Genomic DNA, 22,235 nt, shown 5'->3' on the forward strand with positions numbered 1-22,235 from the left:
CCTGCCCCAGGGCCTTTGCACATGCTGAACGCTTTTCCTGGAATACCCTTCCCCAGATGTCTCCATAGATCACAACCTGACCTCTTTCAGAAGTCAAATGCCCCTTCTGTGAGGCCTTCCATGGCCACCTGATACTCTCTACCACCCCTCCCGGCTTTATTTTTCTCCTCAGAGCTTTTCATCATCTAACATACTATAACTTCCTACATAGTAATCTTGTTTAATGGCTGACTCCACCCACTAGAAGGTAAGCACACATCTGTTTTGTTCACCACTGTCTCCCCACCGCTCAGAGCCTAGAGGTGCTCAAAAAATTCTTGTTGCATGAATGCTGCATTCTTGGAGGGGAGCGTTATTCTTTTAATACACTCCACTTCTCATGTTTTTTAAGACTTTGTGTTAAGATTTTTGTATTTCTATTTAAATGTGCCTATAGCTCTTTTCTTTTTTGGCATATTGATCAATTTTTATTTACTCTTATTTTCCTCTAGTGATTTGGAAGTTCTACATCTTGTTCTGAATCTTGGTTATATCTGCATTATAAAAAAGATATTTGGGTTCTATGCCTCTATCAGTGTTAAGAATAAAACACCATCTGCATGCCCCCAACGTAAAATGGGAATCTTAACAAACTTTTCTCCCTCCCTGTTCTCATGCCCGGCCTCACTGTTTTTGCAGAAATAACCTGGGATAGAGGGCAGGTAGGACATCTATCCCAGATCCTCAGCTAAGACCTCCCCAGGAGGTGATGCTTGAGCTAAAACCTGTATAATGAGAAGGAGCACCCACAGGCAGTCTGGGGTACAGCGTTCCTGGTGGAGGGCAGAGCAGATACAAAGGCCCTGGGGCAGGTAAGATTGGGGCACGATTGAGGAACTGAAGGGAGGTATGCATGACTGGGGCAGTGGAACACAGACAAGTGGACAGATGGAGATCTGTTCTGAAGGCAGATGTGAGGGAGCAGAGAGGGAAGAGCTGAAGGGTGACTCTTGGGCTGTGGCCAATCACCTGAGGAGAATGGGGCTATTTACAAAATGGGGAACACTGGAGAGTGGCCGTTTGGGAGTTCTGTCTGAGATGCATGAGGCATGAGAAGCCTGTTAAGCTCCATGTGCAGAAGCTGAGGAGGTGGCTGGCGAGCAGGTCAGCGTGCACGAGAGGCAGGTAGAGGTGGGGTTTGGGCACCACCAGCAGGTACAAGGTAGTCAGTGTCCTGGCTGGACAAGAGCACCAGGTGGGAACCAAGACAGAGGCCTGCCACGATTAGGAGTGTAAGCAAAGGGTCGGTGAAGGAGACCTGGGAGGAGCAGCTGGTAAGGTGGGAGAGGCCCATCGCATGGGCATGCTGCAGCAGAGTGCGGAGGGTGCTTCTAGAAGGGGTGCTGTCAAGCATTGTGTGAGCTGGGACCACTCTCAGCACCCTGCCTGCATGAACTGATTCCATCCCGAAACGACCCTGCAATTCGGGCACCATGATCACTCCATTTTCTAGACAAGGTCCGGAGAGAGGCTAAGTGACTCGCCCAAGGTCACAGGTGTCGGTAAGAGTAGGAGCAGCATCCACCCCAGGTTGTCTGGCCCCAGAGCCCACAGTCTTAACTATAGTACCATGTGGCCCCTGGAGAGAGTCCTCAGCCCTTCAGAGCCACAGACTCTGGCTTTAACAACCTGGCAAGAGTTCCTCAAAAAATTAAACATAGAATTACCATATGACCGAGTATTCCACTTCTAGGTATATACCCAAGAAAACTGGGAACATATGTCCATACAAAACTTGTACCTGGATGTTCACAACAGCATTAGTCTTAACAGCCAAAAAGTGGAAACAATCCAAATGTCTGTCAGCTGAGGAACAGGTAAACAGAATGTGGTATATCCATATCATGGAATATCATTTGGCAGTAAAAAGAATGAAATGCTGATACGTGCTATAACATGGATGAATCTTGAAAACATTATGCTAAGTGAAAAAAGCCAGACACAAAAAGCCACATGTAATTCTATTTATATGAAACGTCAAGAACAGGCAAATCGATAGAGACAGAAAGTAGATTAGTGGGTGCCAGGGACTGGAGGAAGGAGGAATGAGGAATGACTGCTAATAAGCACAGGGTTTCCCTTCGAGAGTGATGAAAATGTTCTAGAATTAGATAGCAGCAATGATTGCTAGGCACTCTGAATGTACTAAAAGTCACTGGATTGTACAGTATAAAATGATTAAACTACTGAATTTTATGGTAGGTGAATTTTACCTCCATTAAAAAAAATGCCAAAATTTTTATTTAACTACTGTGTTTCTGTGTACTTTTGTGGAAAAGAAATGATGGAGAAGCTCAATATCATCAGTCAGAACAAGGCCAGGGACTGACTGCAGAACAGACTATCACGTGCTCATACGCAAGTTCAAGTTGAAGCTGAAGAAAATTAAAACAAGTCCATGAGAGCCAACGTACAACCTTGAGTATATCCCACCTGAATTTAGAGACCATCTCAAGAACAGATTTGATGCATTGAATGCTAATGGCCGAAGACCAGATGACTTATGGGATAACATCAAGGACGTCATATATGAAGAAAGCAAAAGGTCACTAAAAAGACAGGAAAGAAAGAAAAGATCGAAATGGATGCCAGAAGACTCTGAAAGCTGCTCTTGAATACACAGCAGCTAAAGCAAATGGAAAAAATGATGAAGTAAGAGTTGAACAGAAGATTCTAAAGGGCAGCTCCAGAAGACAAAGTAAACTATTTCAGTGACATAAGCAAAGACCTGGAATTAGAAAACCAAAAAGAAGAACACGCTTGGCATTTCTCAAGCTGAAAGAACTGAAGAAAAAAAATCAAGCCTCGAACTGCAATATTGAAGGATTCTATGGGCAAAATATTAAATGATACAGGAGGCATCTAAAGAAGATGGAAGGAATACGCAGTCCTGTACCAAAAAAAAAAAAAAAAATTAGTTGATGTTCAACCACTTCAAACCAAAAAACCAAACTCATTGCCATAGAGTCAATTCCGACTCATAGCGACCCCATATGACAGAGGAGAACTGCCCCACAGGGTTTCCAAGGCTGTAATCTTTACAGTCAGTGAAAAAGAAGAAGACCCTCAATGAGATGGATTGACACAATGGTTGCCTCAGTGGGCTTAAGTATAACAACAATTGTGAGGATGGCACAGGACCGGGCAGTGTTTCATTCTGTTGTATGTGGGGTCGCTATGAGTTGGAACTGACTCAATGGCACCTAACAACAACAACAATCTTTACGAACGAAGATTGCCACATCTTTCTCCTGCAGAGCGGCTGGTGGGTTTGAATTGCCGACCTTTTGGTTCACAGCCGAGCGCTTAGCCACTGTGTCACCAGGGCTCCTCTGCATTGGGAATATCTGCTGCATAAGATCTCTCTGAAGTATTAAAAAGCAAAGATGTCATTTTGACAACTAAGGTGCTTCTGACCCAAGCCATGGTATTTTCAGTTGCCTCGTAAGCATGCAAAAGCTGGGCAATAAATAAGGAAGACCAAAGAAGAATTAATGCCTTTGAATTACGGGGTAGGCAAAGAATACTGAATGTACCACGGACTGCCAGAAGAATGAACAAGTCTGTCTTGGAAGAAGTATAGCCAGAGTGCTCCTTGGAAGCGATGATGGTAAGACTTCTTCTCACAAACTTCGGACATGTTATCAGGAGGGACCAGTCACTGGAGAAGGACATCATGCTTAGTAAGGCAGAGGGTCAGCGAAAAAGAGGAAGACCCTCGATGACATGGATTGACACAGTGGCTGCAATGATGCACTCCAATATAGCAACAATTATGAGGATGGTGCAGGACTGGGCAGTGTTTCACTCTGTTGTACACAGGGCCATTACGAGTTGAAACTAACCCAATGGCACCTAACAACAACAACAACTGTGTCTGGTAAATTTTTGTCACGAGATTCCTGAGAGTCACTGACCTTGCTTCTCCGGGTTGCGGACCTGGGATGGTATGTCTTGGATTTCCAGGGTCCATTCCCCTTCAGCCTTTTCTCCCCAGCAGTGGACGGTCATGAATTCCCAGTTTGTAAACCCTTCATTGGAATGATCCAGCAATCTGGAATTAGAGATGTGGCATCAGAAAATGAGGGCCTGAAATGGGAGGCGGGTGGGGGCTGCCTGGGGTGGTGCTCTTCTGCATTCAAATTTTCCCCTAGGTGACTGTACCAATGGGCAAGGCATACTGCAAGGGTGGCAGTGGGAGAGAGCAGGGGAGGAAGGTACCTGGCCCTTAGCTGATATGAGCGAGAAAATGTTGTTTAAACGCTGATTGTTTCAAACTCTTGTTTTCTACCATAGATCACAACAGCCTGATACACCAGAGCTTCACCTCCGTTATCTCCTGGAATCTCCCAAACATCCCAAGAGGATGGCAGGCATGACACACACCCAGTGTGACACAGACCAAAAACCAAACCCAGCGCTGTTGAGTCAATTCCGACTCATGGCGACCCTATAAGACAGGGTAGAACTGCCCCATAGAGTTTCCAAGGAGCACCTGGTGGATTCGAACAGCCAACCCTTTGGTTAGCAGCCGTAGGGATTAACCACTATGCCACCAGGGTTTCCGTGTAACATAGGGACTTGGTAAACGATGGTCTTTGCCCTCCCTTCCTAATTTATAGATTCTAAGTTGAGTGGCTTGCTGCAGGCCCAAAGGCCAGTAGCCAGCCGAGATGGAACTCACTTGGGGACATTCTGACTCCTTGTCCTGTGCTCTTTCCATCACCAGCAGGTGTCTATGAGGTCCCAGATGAATCCTTTCCCTCCTGCCCCAATTTTACAGGGGTGTTTGGTCCCTTCCTACCTCAGGAACGACGCTATAGGCTCACAGCCCCAGTGCCTGGATGCACAGAAGCAGATAGAGGCAGCTGGACGGCCCTTCCATTTAAACCCAATGGCCTTTACAAAGGAAGTCTTTAAAATGCTTGTTTGTGGACTGACTGTAACTTTCACATTTGTCTTAGAGCCAGCTCTTGTGCAGTGTTCTCCGCGAGGTACACATATGGAAAAATGAACAACTACTCAAACTTGTGGGAAGTTTTGTCCCCTGTTCTTTAGGGATGAATAGGCTTCGACAGTGGAGCTCGGGAAGAAGCCAGCTGATAACAGACTCAGTTGTTTTTCAGTGCCTTTGGGAGGCTCGCCCAGCTTTCAGGAGACACCTTGGGTGCAGTGCTTTGGGGGAGGAGGAGAAGGAGCTTCCCTCCCTTCCCAGCAAAACCCCCCTTGCAGGTTCCAATGAAGTTCCCTTTGTCTTTCCAGACTGGAAGGTCTTTCCTGACCCTACCCACAAGTCCCTGGGGCGTCAGCATTGTCATTTTTCTGTGTTTGGTTAGTAGGAGAAACAGGAAGTAACTAATGACACCCTCGGTCTTCCAACACTCAGCCCCCTTCTCAGTCCTCTCTCCTTAGAAGAAACTATTCCAGCTTCTTCTCTTACTCTTTCTTCATAGTCTAATTTTCCAACTATTTCGGAATAGAAATTTTAAAATGGAGGAAGGGGTTTTTTATTGTTCAACAGAAATTCAAATACATAAGCTTTATGTGGTACAAAAAATCAAATTTCTGGCTTGGGAGTTTGCTGAGTATCTGCCGTTTAAACATGTTTATCAAATGAGCATTCTTTGTATGGACAATATCGGGGGAGCTGTACTCTCTTCTAAGAAACTGCAAAGTTCAAGGCTGGTTTTCACGCATAACACCAAACTGAAGCCAAACACCAGGGAAAGAACAAGAACAAACTGTCTTTTAAGTGCTGAGATGCTTAAGGAACGTCAGGCTGTTCTTATTGAAAATATTTGGCAACCTGTGAAATAAAGTGGAAAGCAATAGATACTAAAACACAAACCCATGATATTATCACAAAATCAGACCTGGAAACAAATTCCCAAGGCTTGGGTGACTGCCATGTGGCCTCAGGGCATGTTTTCAGCCCTTGGGAGCACAGGTATAGCACCACCTAGCACATGGTTGTTCCAAATGAACCCAGCACAGCCTGCTCTCAGCCTTCACCAGGGCTCAAACACTGGGCTGGGATAGAAAAGCAGAAGTTAGAAGGGAAGGAAGCCAAGGAGAACTGGGGAGAGGACGGGAGTAGGGTGGGATGGTGTGGCTCCAGGAAGTTCTTGCTGACCAGGTGGACAAGTGTAAGCAGGACAGGAAGGGCAGCCAGCTGCCCACGCCAGGGCCAGTGCCAAGCATTTTCATCTTTATCACCACATTTAGCTCTTACAACATTTCTAATTTTTATAGATGAATAATAAGACCGTCCCAGCTGAGAAGTGAGGGAGTAGGGGTGTGGGCTCAAGTCTTGGGCCCCAAAGCCAATGTCCTCTGGGCACCACCGACCCCAGCCTTGCAGCCTCTCTTGGGGCTCTTGCCAGGCCACCATGTGGTGCCTGCCGCCAGCTCTGGCCTCTGAACCAGGTCACAGATGCGGATGGCTCCAGGTGTGTGCCCAGTCTGGGGTAAACTGGCAACTTCAGCGCGGTGACAAACAGACCCTGTCTCCACCTTGGTACTGGTGGAGGATGGGCGGCAGGCGTGGAGCGCACTGGAGCTGATGCCCCTCTGCTCAGCTCCAGCCTTGCACTCATACAGAAAATGAGGGCCCAGCACTGCAAGAACTTCTAATTTTTCAATTCACACTAGAAATTTAGACTTTTGTATGAAATCTCTAAAAATCCCAATCAAAAAAAAAAAAGAAAGAAACTGGGAGCAAAATAGTCTAACTCTGCAGCTGGTCACCTCTGCTTCAAGCCCTTGCACTGGTCTCCGCTGGCCAGATGACCTTCAGGAGGGTGGTGCCCCGTGCCGTGTGCCCTCCCAGAGGGGAGCCTCTGGGGCTGAGCTGGGCAGCCAGGCCCTGGGTCTCAGGAAGCCACATCTCAGGGTCAATTCACAGGGGCAGCAAGGATAAGCCTGTAGCTGGGGTCACTGCCTGCTGACCCTTCTGGCTGAAAAGAAGATGGGCTGTGGGACCTGGGAGGCTGGGTGGGTATGTGGCACAGCACAGCTCCCACTCCTTGGGACAAAGGCCCACGTCTACCCTTCCACTGCTGCCACTGCTGCCAGTCAACCCCTCTGTTCGATGCAAAGTTGGGGGAGGGGTAAGAAAAGGGGCAACCCTCCTGGCCTATTCTGGCAGCTTTTACTCGCCCCCACTGTGTGGGCCGCCTCAGCTCCCTACAGTCCAGAGAAGGCTCGCAGCGCCAGGTAGGTGCCCGAAGAGAGGTAAACTGGTCCAAGGTGGGCAAATGGGGTGGTGGGTCACAGCCTGTGGACAGGGCAGGCCTGGTCCCCTCTGCTCAGATGACTCCTGACCATGGGGGCAGAGGGATATGGGCTCAAGGCTGCCAGTTCTTTCTGTTTTTTCAGGAGGAGCTGGAAATGCTGATTTGTCTGCAAAACCTTCCTTTTTCTCTGTGCCTGTCAGCTGGAAGGAGAAGACAGAGGGGCCCCAGCTCTCCCTCCACGCTCCCTGCTAACCCCACTCCCCTCCAAGCTCAGGCAAAGACCATGGTGATTATCTGCAAGTTCTAATAAACGTATCAAAGCATTTCCTCTTGTTCCTAAGTTTGCTGGAGAAGTGATTCCATGGCCTTCCACACATCGTGTGGGAAGGTGCAGAATCCCAGGTTTCTGAGGGCTTCAGCTAAACGTGGGGACAGTTCAAGGATCTGGGCCAGAACTGCCTCTGAGCTGCCTTTTCCTCCTCCCACCCCAGACAGACATCCTCCACAGGACCGAGCCTCTCACCCATTTCAGCGTCTACAGTGCAATCAACTACTGGGCAGCGGAAACTCCAGGAGATAAAGTACATAAAATAACGCTTATGGCAGAGGGGCTCACTTAAAACTTCAAATGAATATGACTAAAAATTACCTTAAATGCACATCTAAAAGCAATTACATCATACCCAGAAATCCACATATCTCTCTGCTTCAACAAAACCCTTTCCTCAGTTCTGCCTGAACACTAAAGTTTTCCAGAGGACAAATGGACCCGACTGTTCTGAAGGTGAGGTTTCAGGGTGCTATTTTCCAGGTGTGTGGGGTCCACCAGTGAGTGTCTCCACCAAGAAGCTGCTGCTGGCAGAAGCAGCGAGACCCTCGGGTCCCCAAGAGCCCAGCTCCACCCTCCCGGCCCAGTCTGCCTTACCTCTTTGCCAAAAGTTGGGACTTGGTTCCTGCGGGGGAGATGAGGTGGATCTGAAGGTCCCCTCGGCGCGGGTGTGACAGGGAGATCTGGGCCACCACATGCTCCAGGTAGACCACACGCTTGTCCGAGTGGTCGGCACAGGCGCTGGTCAGTGCAGTGGCCCGCAGCGTCTGCACCACCGGGATGCTCCTGGGGAGAGGAGGAGAGCTCACACCCTGGAACCCGAGTGACTGTGTCACGCAGCAGGTGGTGACGGCTTTGGCGGCCTGCCCCATCCCTCCCTAGATGTGCCTCTGGTTCCCGCGGGCCTAATAAACAGCAGCAGCCCCTTAATTCTCACTCAAGGAAGATCCAATTTGAGTTCCATCACCCGCCCAGAAGTTGCTTACCAAAACCAGCCCAGACATGGTGAGTCAGCCCTGACTCATGGCAAGCCCATGTGTGCAGAGTAGCACTGTGCTCCACAGGGTTTTCATGGCTATGGCCTTTTAGAATCAGATCACCAGGCCTATCTTCTGAGGTTTAAACCCCCAACCTTTTGGTTAGTAGCCCTGCGCTGAACTGTCTGGACCACCCAGGACTCCCAGAAGCTGATTATCGTTGCGTACTTGTTTCTAGAGATTTAAGGAATAGGTCCTTGTGCAGTGTGGGCTGTGGCTCCCAGGGATTGGGTGCCTCACAGGCCTGCCATGTGTGTTGTCCTAAGAGCCCTCTGGTGCTCTGAGAGCCCCAAGAGGCCACCTTTTTTCACAGAACACTGAGCCAGGACATCTCCTCAATTATCCATGGTTGGCAAAGCCTTAAAATCCCGCAACTTTGTTTCACCCCACTTGTCTGTCACTTTGTTGTACTGTGGCGGCTTGCATGTTGCTGTGATGCTGGAAGCTATGCCATTAGTATTTCAAATACCAGCAGGGTCACCCATGGTGGACACGTTTCAGCTGAGCTTCCAGCCTAAGACAGACCACGAAAAACGGTCTGGCGGTCTATTTCTGAAAAAACTGGCCAGTGAAAACCTTATGAATAGCAGTGGAACACTGTCTGGTATAGTGCCAGAAGATGAACCTCCCCCCCCAGGTTGGAAGGCACTCAAAACACAACTCAAGAACACACCATCTCAGGAATAGATTTGATGCATTGAACACTAATGACAGAAGACCAGAAGAGTTGTGGAATGACATCAAAGACGTCATACATGAAGAAAGCAAAAGGCTATTAAAAAAACAGGAAAGAAAGAAAAAAACAAAATGGATGTCAGAGACTCTGAAACTTGTTCTTGAACATAGAGTAGCTAAAGTGAAGGGAAGAAATGGTGAAGTAAAAGAGCTGAACAGAAGAATTCAAAGAGTGGCTCAAGAACACAAAGTAGAGTATTATAATGAAATGTGCAAAAACCTGGAGTTAGAAAGCCAAGAGGGAAGAATGCGCTCAGCATTTCTCAAGCTGAAAGAACTGAAGAAAAAATTCAAGCCCTGAGTTGCTATATTGAGGGATTCTATGGGGAAAATATTGAACGATGCAGTAAGCATCAAAAGATGATGGAAAGAATACACAGAGTCACTGTACCAAAAAGAATTGGTCGAAGTTCAACCATTTCAGGAGGTACCACATGATCAAGAACTGATGGTACTGAAGGAAGAAGCCCAAGCTGCACTGACGGCACTGGCAAAAAACAAGCCTTCAGGAATTGATGGAACACCAATTGAGATGTTTCAACAAATGGATGCAGCACTTTGGAGGTACTCGCTCTTCTACGTCAAGAATTTTAGAACCCCAACAGTATGGCCCCCAGACATCCTTTTAACTTAGTACTGAAGTCACTCCTGCGGTTATCCTTCAGCCAAAGATTAGACAGACCCATAAAACAAACAATAATACATGTAGCTCAACCATGTGTATGAGACTTAATGGGCACATCAGCCCAGGCGCAAGGACGAGAGGGCAGGAGGGGACAGAAAAGCTGGATGAATGGAAATGGGGAACCCAAGGTTGAGAAGGGGAGAGAGTTGACACATCGCAGGGTTGACAACCAATGACACAAAATAATATGGGTATTAATTGTTTAATGAGAAACTAATTTGCTCTGTAAACTTTCATCTAAAGCACAATAAAAAAAAAAAAGAAAGAAATTTGGAAGACAGCTTCCTGGCCAAGCGACTGGAAGAGATCCATACTTGTGCTTATTCCAAACAAAGGTGATACAACAGAACGAGGAAATTATCAAACAGTATCACTAATATCACACACAAGTAAAGTTTTGCTGAAGATCATTCAAAAGTGGTTGCAGCATGACATTGACAGGGAGCTGCCAGAAGCTCAAGCCAATTCAGACAGGGACATGGATCAAGGGACATCACTGCTGGTGTCAGATGGACCTGGGCTGAAAGTAGAGAACACCAGCAAGACGTTTACTTGTGTTTTATGGACTGTGCAAAGGCATTCATCCGTGCAGACCATACAAAATTATGGATAACATTGCAAAGAATGGGAATTTCGGAAAAATTAATTGCCTATGGGGAACATGTACATAGACCAAGAGGGTAATATGTGATTTAAAACCAGGAATAGTGTGCATCAGGGTTGTATTCTTTCATTATTCTTATTCAATCTGTATGTTGAACAAATAATCTGAGAGGCTGGACTATATAAAGAACTTTGCTTCAAAATTGGAGGAAGACTCATCAACAACCTGCGATATGTAGATGACACACCTTGCTCTCTGAAAGTGAAGAGGACTTGAAGGATTTACTGATGAAGATCAAAGACCACAGCCTTCAGTATGGATTACACCTCAACACAAAGAAAACGAAAATCCTCACAACTGGACCAATAAGCAACATCATGATAAACAGAGGAAAGACTAAAGTTATCAAGGATTTCATTTTACTTGGATCCACAATAAACACCCAGGGAAGCAGCAGTCAAGAAATCAGACAACACATCGCCTTGGGCAAAAGTGTTGAAAAGCAAGAATGCCATTTTGAGGACTAAGGTGCGCCTGACTCAAGCCATAGTATTTTCAATTGCCTCATATGCATGGGAAAGCTGGACAATGAATAAGGAAGACTAAAGAAGAATTGATGCCTTTGAATTATGGTGTTGGTGAAGAGTATTGGATATACCATGGACTGCCACAAGAATGAACAAATCTGTCTTGGAAGAAGTACAGCCATATGCTCCTTAAAAGCAGAGATGGTGAGACTTTGTCTAACGTGCTTTGGACATGTTATCAGGAGGAACGAGTCCCTGGACAAGGACATCATGATTGGTAAAGTGCAAGGTGAGTGAAAAAGATGAAGATCCTCATCGAGGTGTACTGACACAGTGGCTGCAACAATGGGCTCGAGCACAGCAATGGTTGTGAGGATGGCGCAGGACCAGGCAGCATTTCATTCTGTTGTACACAGGGTTGCTGTGAGTTGGAACCGACTCTATGGCACCTAACTTTGCTTCAAGCACTGGCCTTGAAAATATAAGTCACATTGCTGAGTAATAACAACAGCAAACATTTCCCGAGCTACTACAGGCAAGGCACTGGCTTAAGAGTTTAGGGATTAACCCATTTGATGCTGAAAGAGCTTAAGTACTGTGCTCAAGGTCACGCAGCTGATAAACGGCAGAGGGGGTTTGAAGACAGGCACGGTGGCTTCAGGGTCCATGCCTTCAACCTCTACAGCACACTGCCTCTCAAGAACACTCATAATCCAGGTGCTGTCCAGTCAATTCCAGCTCATGGTACCCTGTGTGTGTAGAGCAAAACTGTGCTCCATAGGGTTTTCAATGGTTGCTTTTTCAAGGTGCCTCTGAGTGAACTTGAACCTCCAAACTTCTGGTTAGCAGGCGAGCATGTGAATCGTTTGTGCCATCCAGGGATTCCCAAGACCATTTACACAGACTTGCATTTCCATTCAAGATGCAGGAAGGGAGGAATGGACAAGGAGCATGGGGCCAGAGTGCGCCCTCTTGTGCTCTACGCACCGCTCAACGCTGATTGCTAGAACAGAATCACTGGAGAATCAGTGGGGGCTGGTCCTTTTCTGATTTTCCTAGATAAGGACTCCTGGTCCTTCCCTCTCCTGCCCTGTGATAGGAACTGATGATAGTTCTTTTTACAAATTCAGTGCAGTTTTTACCAAATGGACTGGAATCTGAGGACAAGCACAAAACCCCAATCATTCGAGTCATTTCCATTAGAATTTTCGAGTGGGCTCCCCAGACAAGCAGACACACAATCTGTACGAGATGCTACTCCTGCACCTGCGTTGGGCCACCCAGCTATTCTGGGCTCCACGCTCACATGTCGGGGAGCCCTGATTCTCACTACAATGACCTGCAAGCTGGAAGACACCACATTCTCTGGTGCAAACAACCACCACCAAGCAGCCCATTAATAATTCCCCACCACGTGGTCAGTGGTCAGTGCTCGGCTTATTGTGGGAGCGCTTTCCCAATTACACCCGGCTCCCCTCTCGGGAGTTACACTGCTTGGCTTTACTGGGCCTGAGTCATAAAAAACAATCAAACAGCTATAAACAGTGATGTAATGCTGGCGGAGACTTTGTAAATATTTGAAAACATGATTTGCATGTACTGTAAACGGATTTAGAGAGGCTGCCTTCGCTCATCGCCTTCTCCTGAGGTTCGCTGTCTGTGTTTACCAGTCAGCAGCCCGCCCAGAGGGGGAACAGAATAGAAAGCTCTAGAGAGTCTTAGCTGCTGCAGGGGGCCACCCACATCTCCAGGTGAATCTTCCCTACCCCCAGTACAGAGGAGGAGACGTGTGTGTGTGCGTGCATGTGTGTGTGCTGGGGGTCGGGGCAGGTCAGTCAGGCTCAGAGTGAAGATGGGGCAACAAAAAAGCCAATAGGCTCCACTAACGCTTCCCTGAGGGTTGCAAATAGGGCCCCCCAGAAAGACCCAGACTCAGGAAAGACCCTACACACTCACATCTTAACACTTTCCAAGGGCTGAGCAGCAAGATCAAGCTGAAACAGAAAGAAGTCGTAATAGTAAAAAAATCTGCCCCTCACTCCCACAGCCATTTGCTGATCAGGAGGGGGCAATCACTCTGTTCCAGGACTAGACCCTGAATCCTGGGGAGGAAACCTGGATCACACTGCTGATGTGTGGGACTGAAGAGGACAGGAGCAGGTTAAAATATAACAAAGCACACCACCCTTCACCTGCTCACCTCTCTGTGTCCAGCCCATAGTGTCAGCACCTAAACAAAGCAATCTGGCCACTGGGGAGGGTCAGAGGATTAACGTCTATTGCTTTTCATGTTTTACTCCTGCTGAAGGGACTCCGGAGTCCCTGGGTGGTACAAGCAGTTAACACGCTGGACTTGTCTCTAGAGGTATGTCTGAAGAAAGGCCTGGCGATCTCCTTCTGAAAAATCAGCTATCGAAAATCCTGTGGAGCGTGGTTCCACTCTGATACACACGTGGGGCTGCCATGAGTCGGAGCTGATTTGAAGACAACTGCTTTTTTTCCGGTTTGAGGAACTTTAGACCCCTCCTCCCCCACTGTAGGAGGTTGAGTTAGGTCTCCCAGGAAGGTGGCTGGCTGGGTGTGGGTGGCACACAGTGCTCCTTTCAGGAGTTAAGAGCTTGGCTGGTTTTCAAAGCCAAGACATTACCCACACCTGGGGGCTCAGAGCTGGAAGCGTGTCGGGAACAAGGCTAACTGTAACAAGATGTTTTTATATGAAATCTCTAACTGTGGAATTTTACAATTAAAAGCAACCAGGTCTCCCCATTTCTGGAAGTTCTAGGGAAGAGTGGGAAGTCCTGGGCAGCTAGGGCAGTGAGTTGCTAGTTGTAACACTTCTTATACGCAGTTCACCCACCACATGTTATTTCTGGTGTTCCTGCTGAAACAAGCAACCTACCACTCCAAATCAGGGAACTTTTAATTTCCTTTAAAAAAAAAAAAAAAGAGGAGGCTTCAGAGTGTTTCACGAGAGCTGAGCCAAAATCTTTATTTCAGATAGAAACTCCAAGTAAAACTGGTGATGCCAGACACCAAAAGCCATCACTTTTTAAGGATTAACTTAGCTCTAAGGCAAAAGCGAACCCATCAATGAAAAAACGGAAGTTATTCCCCACTCTCTAGTACTTCAAATATAACAGAGAAAATGCAAGTCAACTGCAAAGTAACTAATTTTTCAGGTTAAACAATGTGCAGGAATTATTTTTGTCATAAGAATATAGCTAAGTTGTATTTTAATCGTGAAAATTAATTTAGAAAGATTTTTTAAAGCTCCCAAGATAACTGGGAAGCCTGGTGGTGTAGTGGTTAAGTGCAATAGCTGCTAACCAAGAGGTCGGCAGTTCAAATCTGCCAGGCGCTCCTTGGAAACTCTATGCGGCAGTTCTACTCTGTCCTATAGGGTCGCTATGAGTCGGAATCAACTTGACGGCAGTAGGTTTGGGTTTGGGTTTTTGGAAGATAACTGAAAATGTTCTTTTGCTATTAGAGTTTAAAACTGTGTCTGTGTACATAAAATGGTCTTCCTAGGATCCTAAAACAACCCAAAAAGTTAAACGATGCCAACAAGACCAGATGGAACAATGTCTAAGCTACTGAGACTGCCCTACTTTGGAAAGATCTGATGACAGAGTTGTCACTTCCTGTTGAGCTGCATTTCAGACTTAATTACTCTGATACTTGCAATGTTCCCATTTCATCCCCCACTCCTTTGAACGGCTCCTTTCTCCTGAGGTGGTAGAAGCTTACCAACCAGCAGCCTTCATAACAACTTCCTAGTATCTCAAGACCACTAATACACTGGCCTTCTATTTTTCTCCAATGCACAAATACCATCTAATATTACGTAAAGAGGAAGCAGAAACAAATTCCCAATTTGCTAAATTCAAGCCACTCATATAATTGCAACACTTAGAATTTTTGGTATCAGAACAACATTCAGAGCCAAAGATAAATATCTGCAAGTAAACGAAGCAGCTGGGAATAGTAAGGGAAGTTGGCCAAGGGCTGCATGCAACCTTCCATCTCTGGGAGCCTCCAGCTCACCACTTGTCTTTCTGCTCTAGGTAGGAAGCTACTACAAGTAAGTATTTCTCACTCTGACCTTGATCTTTCTCCAGCTCGGCTTTCAAGGACAGACCTCTGCCCTTGTACAAGGCATTTCCAGGGCACAGTTGTCCTATCGAGCTGCAGGGCTGGGGCCAAGAGTCCTGTGGGTCCCAGGTCCTCATTAGACAATTCTAAGATCAGGTTGAGGGGGGAGCTCACAGGAGATACACCAGAACCAGAAGGCAGCTGCGTCCTTCCCCTTTTTGCATCTGGCATTTGTCTGGAGGAGATAAGGCCCATGAAGACTTGAGAACTGTAACAACGGAAGGTCACCCAGAAGGTTGATGAGGAAGAGCAAACTGAAGATTGGCCAGGAAGCTCTTTCGCCGACCATCCGAAGGACTGAGAGTGGAATGGAGAGGCATTTACTGGGGCAGGCTTGTTATATGAAACTGTAAGAAATCAACTCCATCTGTTTGAGGGCAGAGAGCAATCTTTTAAGGAAAACTGCCTATAAGGAGCCACAGCCTGTGTATGGCAATACCGTAACAACAAGCTTCTGAGCCGCTTCCTAGGTTCCAGGATGAAAACCTTGGACAAGATGATTATGTGTGTCTGAAGTAGACAGATTACTTCATTAAATCTGTATACTTTCTTACTCATATTAGTTCAAATTCAGAATTTTCCTTAGAAGAAACAGCTTTTGATTAACAAACCATAGTGTATCATTTAGGCTGAAAATTAAAAAAAAAAATTTTGTTTTAAATTAAAAAAGAGGCTAATCTAGTAAATTAATTTAGACAGTGCTGTCCAGGATTCACTGGGCTATAAGGTGTTATACAATATTTAAATTTATAGCATATATTTTTCTTCTGTGTGAAATGAAGGGGCTGAACTAGCTGGCTTTAAACATGCCTTCCAATTATAACATGCTAAGATTCAATCTGATGGGAAGTAAAAAAAAAAAAACAGTAAAACGTATTATTCAAATTCAAACGCTAATTTTGGAAGTAGCCTTTACAACTTGAGGAAAACAGGTTTACACCAAAAAATGTAAGTTAGAAGCAAAAAAAAAAAAAAAAGGCAGCTACTATCTAGTGGTGCAGTGGTTAAGAGCTCAGGCTGCTAACCAAAAGGTTGGCAGTTCGAATCTACCAGCTGCTACTTGGAAACCCTATGGGGCAGTTCTACCACTATGAGTCTGAATCAACTCCTTGTCCCCCCCAGGGCAGGGCTGCATATCACCCTACAGGTTCTCTTAGGACACCCAGCCTTGCCCTCCCTACACTATAATGGCAGGACAGAAGAAGTCAGAAGCCTGTGGTATTCAGGTACGCAGAGGTTAGATCCCCTGCAGGAAGGTGCTGGGTGGGGTGGGAACCTACAAAGTAGAGACAGCACTCAGAGGAAAGAGAGGTTTTTAGCCTCCTACAAAGATGTCAAATCAGGCTGTGTGCTTGGCCACAGCAGGCTGCGGGGTCTTACAGAGTTGGGTCCTGTTATGGATTGAATTGCATGCCCTCAAAGTGTACGTCAACTTGGTTAGGCCATGGTTCCCAGTATTGTGTGACGGTCCACCATATTGTCACCTGATGTGATTTCCCTAGGTGTTGTAAAACCTACCTCTGTGATGTTAATCCCCCATGTGTCTGTCAGTTTGTCATATTGTGGGGGCTCATGAGTTGCTGTGATGCTGGAAGCTATGCCACCGGTATTCAGATACTAGCAGGGTCACCCAAGGAGGACAGGTTTCAGCTGAGCTTCCAGACTAAGACAGACTAGGAAAAAGGACCTGGCAGTCTACTTCTGAAAAATATTAGCCAGTGAAAACCTTATGAATAGCAGAAGAACATTGTTTGATATAATGCTGGAAGATGAGCCCCCCAGGTTGGAAGGCACTCAAAAGATGACTGGGGAAGAGCTGCCTCCTCAAAGTAGAGTCGACCTTAATGACGTGGATGGAATAAAGCTTTCGGGACCTTCATTTGCTGATGTGGCATGACTCAAAATGAGAAGAAACAGCTGCAAACGTCCATTAATAATCGGAACCTGGAATGTACGAAGTATGAATCCAGGAAAATTGGAAATCATCAAAAATGAAATGGAGCTCATAAACATCGATATCCTAGGCATTAGCGAGCTGAAATGGACTGGTATTGGCCACTTTGAATCGGACAATCATATAGTCTACTATGCTGGGAATGACAACTCGAAGAGGAATGGTGTTGCATTCATCGTCAAAAAGAACGTTTCAAGATCTATCCTGAAGTACAACACTGTCAGTGATAGGATGATATCCATACGCCTACAAGGAAGACAATTAATATGACTATTATTCAAATTTATGCACCAACCACTAGGGCCAAAGATTTTTATTTTGAAGAAATAGAAGATTTTTATCAGCTCCTGCAGTCTGAAATTGATTGAACATGCAATCAAGATGCATTGATAATTACTGGTGATTGGAACGCAAAAGTTGGAAACAAAGAAGAAGGATCAGTAGTTGGAAAATATGGCCTTGGTGATAGAAACAATGCCAGAGATGGAATGATAGAATTTTGCAAGACCAATGATTTCGTCATTGCAAATACCTTCTTTCACCAATATAAACGGCGACTATACACACGGACCTCGCCAGATGGAACACACAGAAATCAAATTGACTACATCTGTGGAAAGAGACGATGGAAAAGCTCAATATCATCAGTCAGAAGAAGGCCAGGGGCCGACTGTGGAACAGACCATCAATTGCTCATATGCAAGTTCACGATGAAACTGAAGAAAATCAGAGCAAGTCCACGAGAGCCAAAATATGACCTTGAGTATATCCCACCTGGATTTAGAGACCATCTCAAGAATAGATTTGACGCATTGAACACTAGTGACAGAAGACCAGATGAGTTGTGGAATGACATCAAGGACGTCATCCATGAAGAAAGCAAGAGGTCACTGAAAAGACAGGAAAGAAAGAAAAGACCAAGATGGATGTCAGAGGAGACTCTGAAACTTGCTCTTGAGTGTCGAGCAGCTAAAGCAAAAGGAAGAATTGATAAAGTAAAAGAACTGAACAGAAGATTTCAAAGGGCCTCTTGAGAAGACAAAGTAAAGTATTATAATGACACGTGCAAAGACCTGGAGATGGAAAACCAAAAGGGAGGAACACGCTCGGCATTTCTCAAGCTGAAAGAACTGAAGAAAAAATTCAAGCCTCGAGTTGCAATAGTGAAGGATTCAATGGGTAAAATATTAAACGACGCAGGAAGCATCAAAAGAAGATGGGAGGAATACACAGAGTCATTATACCAAAAAGAATTTGTCGATATTCAACCATTTCAAGAGGTGGCATATGATCAGGAACCGATGGTACTGAAGGAAGAAGTCCAAGCTGCTCTGAAGGCATTGGCGAAAAACAAGGCTCCAGGAATTGATGGAATATCAATTGAGATGTTTCAACAGATGCAGCGCTGGCGGTGCTCACTCGTCTATGCCAAGAAATATGGAAGACAGCTTCGTGGCCAACTGACTGGAAGAGATCCATATTTATGCCTATTCCCAAGAAAGGTGATCCAACTGAATGTGGAAATTACAGAACAATATCATTAATATCACACACAAACAAAATTTTCCTGAAGATCATTCAAAAACAGCTGCAGCAGTATATCGACAGAGAACTGCCAGGAATTCAGGCCGGTTTCAGAAGAGGACGTGGAACCAGGGATATCAGATGGATCCTGGCGGAAAGCAGAGAATACCAGAAGGATGTTTATCTGTGTTTTATTGACTATACAAAGGCATTCGACTGTGTGGATCATAACAAACTATGGATAACACTGCGAAGAATGGGAATTCCAGAACACTTAATTGTGCTCATGAGGAACCTTTACATACATCAAGAGGCAGTTGTTCGGACAGAACAAGGGGATACTGATTGGTTTAAAGTCAGGAAAGGTGTGCCTCAGGGTTATATTCTTTCACCATACCTATTCAATTGTATGCTGAACAAATAATACGAGAAGCTGGACTATATGAAGAAGAACGGGGCATCAAGATTGGAGGAAGACTCATTAACAACTTGCGTTATACAGATGACACAACCTTGCTTGCTGAAAGTGAAGAGGACTTGAAGCGCTTACTAATGAAGATCAAAGACCACAGCCTTCAGCATGGATTACACCTCCACATAAAGAAAATAAAAATCCTCACAACTGGACCAATGAGCAACATCATGATAAACGGAGAAAAGACTGAAGTTGTCAAGGATTTCATTTTACTTGGATCCACAATCAACAGCCACGGAAGCAGCAGTCAAGAAATCAAAAGACACATTGCATTGGGTAAATCTGCTGCAAAGGACCTCTTCAAAGTGTTGAAGAGCAAAGATGTCACCTTGAAGACTAAGGTGCGCCTGGCCCAAGCCATGGTATCTTCAATTGCATCATATGCATGTGAAAGCTGGACAACGAACAAGGAAGACCGAAGAATTGACACCTTTGAGTTGTGGTGTTGACAAAGAATATTGAATATACCGTGGACTGCGAAAAGAACGAACAAATCTGTCTTGGAAGAAGTGCTGCCAGAATGCTCCTTAGAAGCAAGGATGGCAAGACTGCGTCTTACATACTTTGGACATGTTGTCAGGAGGGATCAGTCCCTGGAGGACATCATGCTTGGCAGAGTACAGGGTCAGCGGAAAAGAGGAAGACCCTCAGCAAGGTGGATTGACACAGTGGCTGCAACAATGAGCTCAAGCATAACAACGATTGTAAGGATGGCGCAGGACCAGGCAGTGTTTCGTGCTGTTGCGCATAGGGTCGCTGTGAGTCGGAACCGACTCGATGGCACCTAACAACAACAGCAACAGCAACAACAACATGATGTTAACGAGGCAGGACTCAATCTACAAGATTAGGTTGTATTTTGAGTCAATCTCTTTTGAGATATAAAAGAGAGAAATGAGTAGAGAGACAGGGGGACCTCATACCACCAAGAATGAAGAACCAGGAGAGGAGTTCATCCTTTGGACCTGGGTTCCCTGAGCTAAGAAGCTCCTAGACAAGAGGAAGATTGATGACAAGGACCTTCCCCCAAAGCCGAGAAAGAGAGGAAGCCTTCCCCTTGAGCTGGCACCCTGTATTTGGACTTCTAGCCTTCTAGTCTGTGACAGAATAAATCTCATTGTTAAAGCCATCCACTTGTGGTACTTCTGTTATAGCAACACTAGATAACTAAGACCTGTCCCTTCCACACAGGTACTCCATCAGGATGCTGTGGACACGTGGCCCTGCCTGCTCACTCAGCCAGCATTGCTGCAGACAAGACAAAACGGACTGGCCAAGGGTGGGGAAACCACCAGGTAGCTGGGGCCAAGGGCAATGTGCCCACCTAACCCGGAACGTGAAGGGAACAGAGGAAGATCTTCTGGGGGCACCTGGAGTTCTCTCTACTTGGTTCAGCACTGCCTGCATTCCTAAGATGTGTCCTTCCCAGAGGGCAAGGTGGGCTCTGGAGACAGATAGTCTCAAGCAAAGCTCAGCTCTACCTCATCCTAGTGGTGTGATTGGGCTAGCTTCTTAACTTCATTATGCCTCAGTTTCTTTATCTACAAAAAGGGGATTAAAAATAGTACCCATATCTCATACCCTTGTTGTGGGTACTGAAGGAATCATTTTACATAAAGTGCACACAGCGTCTTATAAGCATTATTATCTTTGATAACTTGGCCACATGTATTTATAATTAGAGCCAAAAAACCAAACCATTGCCAATGAGTTGATTTCGACTCAGGGTGATCCCATGTGTAACAAAGTAGAACTACTCCATAGTTTTCTTGGCTATAATCTTTATGAAAGCAGATCTTTCTTCCTTGGAGCCACTGGGTGGGTTCAAACCTCTAACCTTTAGGTTAATGTTGTGTCGTCGTTAGGTGCTGTTGAGTCAGTTCCGACCCATAGCAATCCTATGTACAACAAAACAAAACACTGCCTGGTCCTGTGCCATCCTGACAATTGTTGTTATGCTTGAGCTCATTGTTTCAACCACTGTGTCAATCCATCTCATTGAGGGTCTTCCTCTTTTTCGTGACCCTCTACTTTACCAAGCATGATGTCCTTCTCCAGGGATTGGTCCCTCCTGGTAATACGTCCAAAGTATGTGAGACGAAGTCCTCTCATCCTCGCTTCTAAGGAGTGTTCTGGCTGTTATTTCTTCGAAGACAGATTTATTTGTTCTTCTGGCAGTCCCTAGTATGTGTGATATTCTTCACCAACACCATAATTCAAAGGCATCAATTCTTCTTTGGTCTTCCTTATTCGCTGCCCAGTTTTCCCATGCATATGAGGTGACTGGAAACACTACGGCTTGAGCCAGGTACACCTTAGTCCTTAAAGTGACATCCTTGCCTTTTAGGTTAACAGTCAAGCGCGACAGAAATGATGACCATCACACATGGCCTCGTTTAACGAAATCCCAGAAGAGTAGGTAGGATGTGGTTACCCCAGTAAATTCCTGACCATCCATGAATAGACTGTCTTTAGATAACCCTTAGTGTCCAAAGCAACACACGTGGCGGTGTTTGTTTGTTTAGGACTGAAGTATCATTCTTTTGTGAGCACTTTAAATAAAAGACAGGCCAAACTAAACTGTCAACTCTGATCCAAACCAGCTAAGACTAAAGACATATGTGAAACACACAGTTTTAATCGCTTTTTGTTGGCTTCTAAGATTCTCTTGTCGTGGTTGTCTTTCCAGCGTTGAACAGGGAGTCACGGATGCCATCAATGGTTTCGCAGCCACCTGGATTTTTAAAGAAGCAAGCGAAGTTCTGGGTAGAAAAATCCTAGTGGTCACACAAGCTATTTGGCCCTTTTTCATTTACGGGAATTATACTATGCTCGATGTTTTTCTCACTTGAAGAAAATCTACAAAAGTATCAACTGTATCCTTCTCTGTGTAATACACAGATTCTTAAATAATTTTGCGCAGGCAGATGTCACTGGCGA

General features: G+C 45.7%; 1 protein-coding gene across 2 annotated transcripts in view; it reads right to left on the reverse strand.

The window, feature by feature from the left end:
• Window positions 1–22,235, reverse strand: part of PCSK6 (proprotein convertase subtilisin/kexin type 6) — a 269,265-nt gene that overhangs the window by 81,492 nt on the left and 165,538 nt on the right. For both annotated transcript variants that reach the window (XM_049906076.1, XM_049906075.1), the window contains exons 12-13: window positions 8,200–8,388; window positions 3,957–4,093 (exon numbers count right to left, since the gene is read on the reverse strand). In XM_049906076.1, coding sequence (XP_049762033.1) covers window positions 3,957–4,093; window positions 8,200–8,388 — 326 coding nt within the window. The remainder of the gene's footprint in view (window positions 1–3,956; window positions 4,094–8,199; window positions 8,389–22,235) is intronic.

This window comes from Elephas maximus, chromosome 13, assembly GCF_024166365.1.
Source record: "Elephas maximus indicus isolate mEleMax1 chromosome 13, mEleMax1 primary haplotype, whole genome shotgun sequence".
Classification (NCBI taxonomy): Eukaryota; Metazoa; Chordata; class Mammalia; order Proboscidea; family Elephantidae; genus Elephas; species Elephas maximus.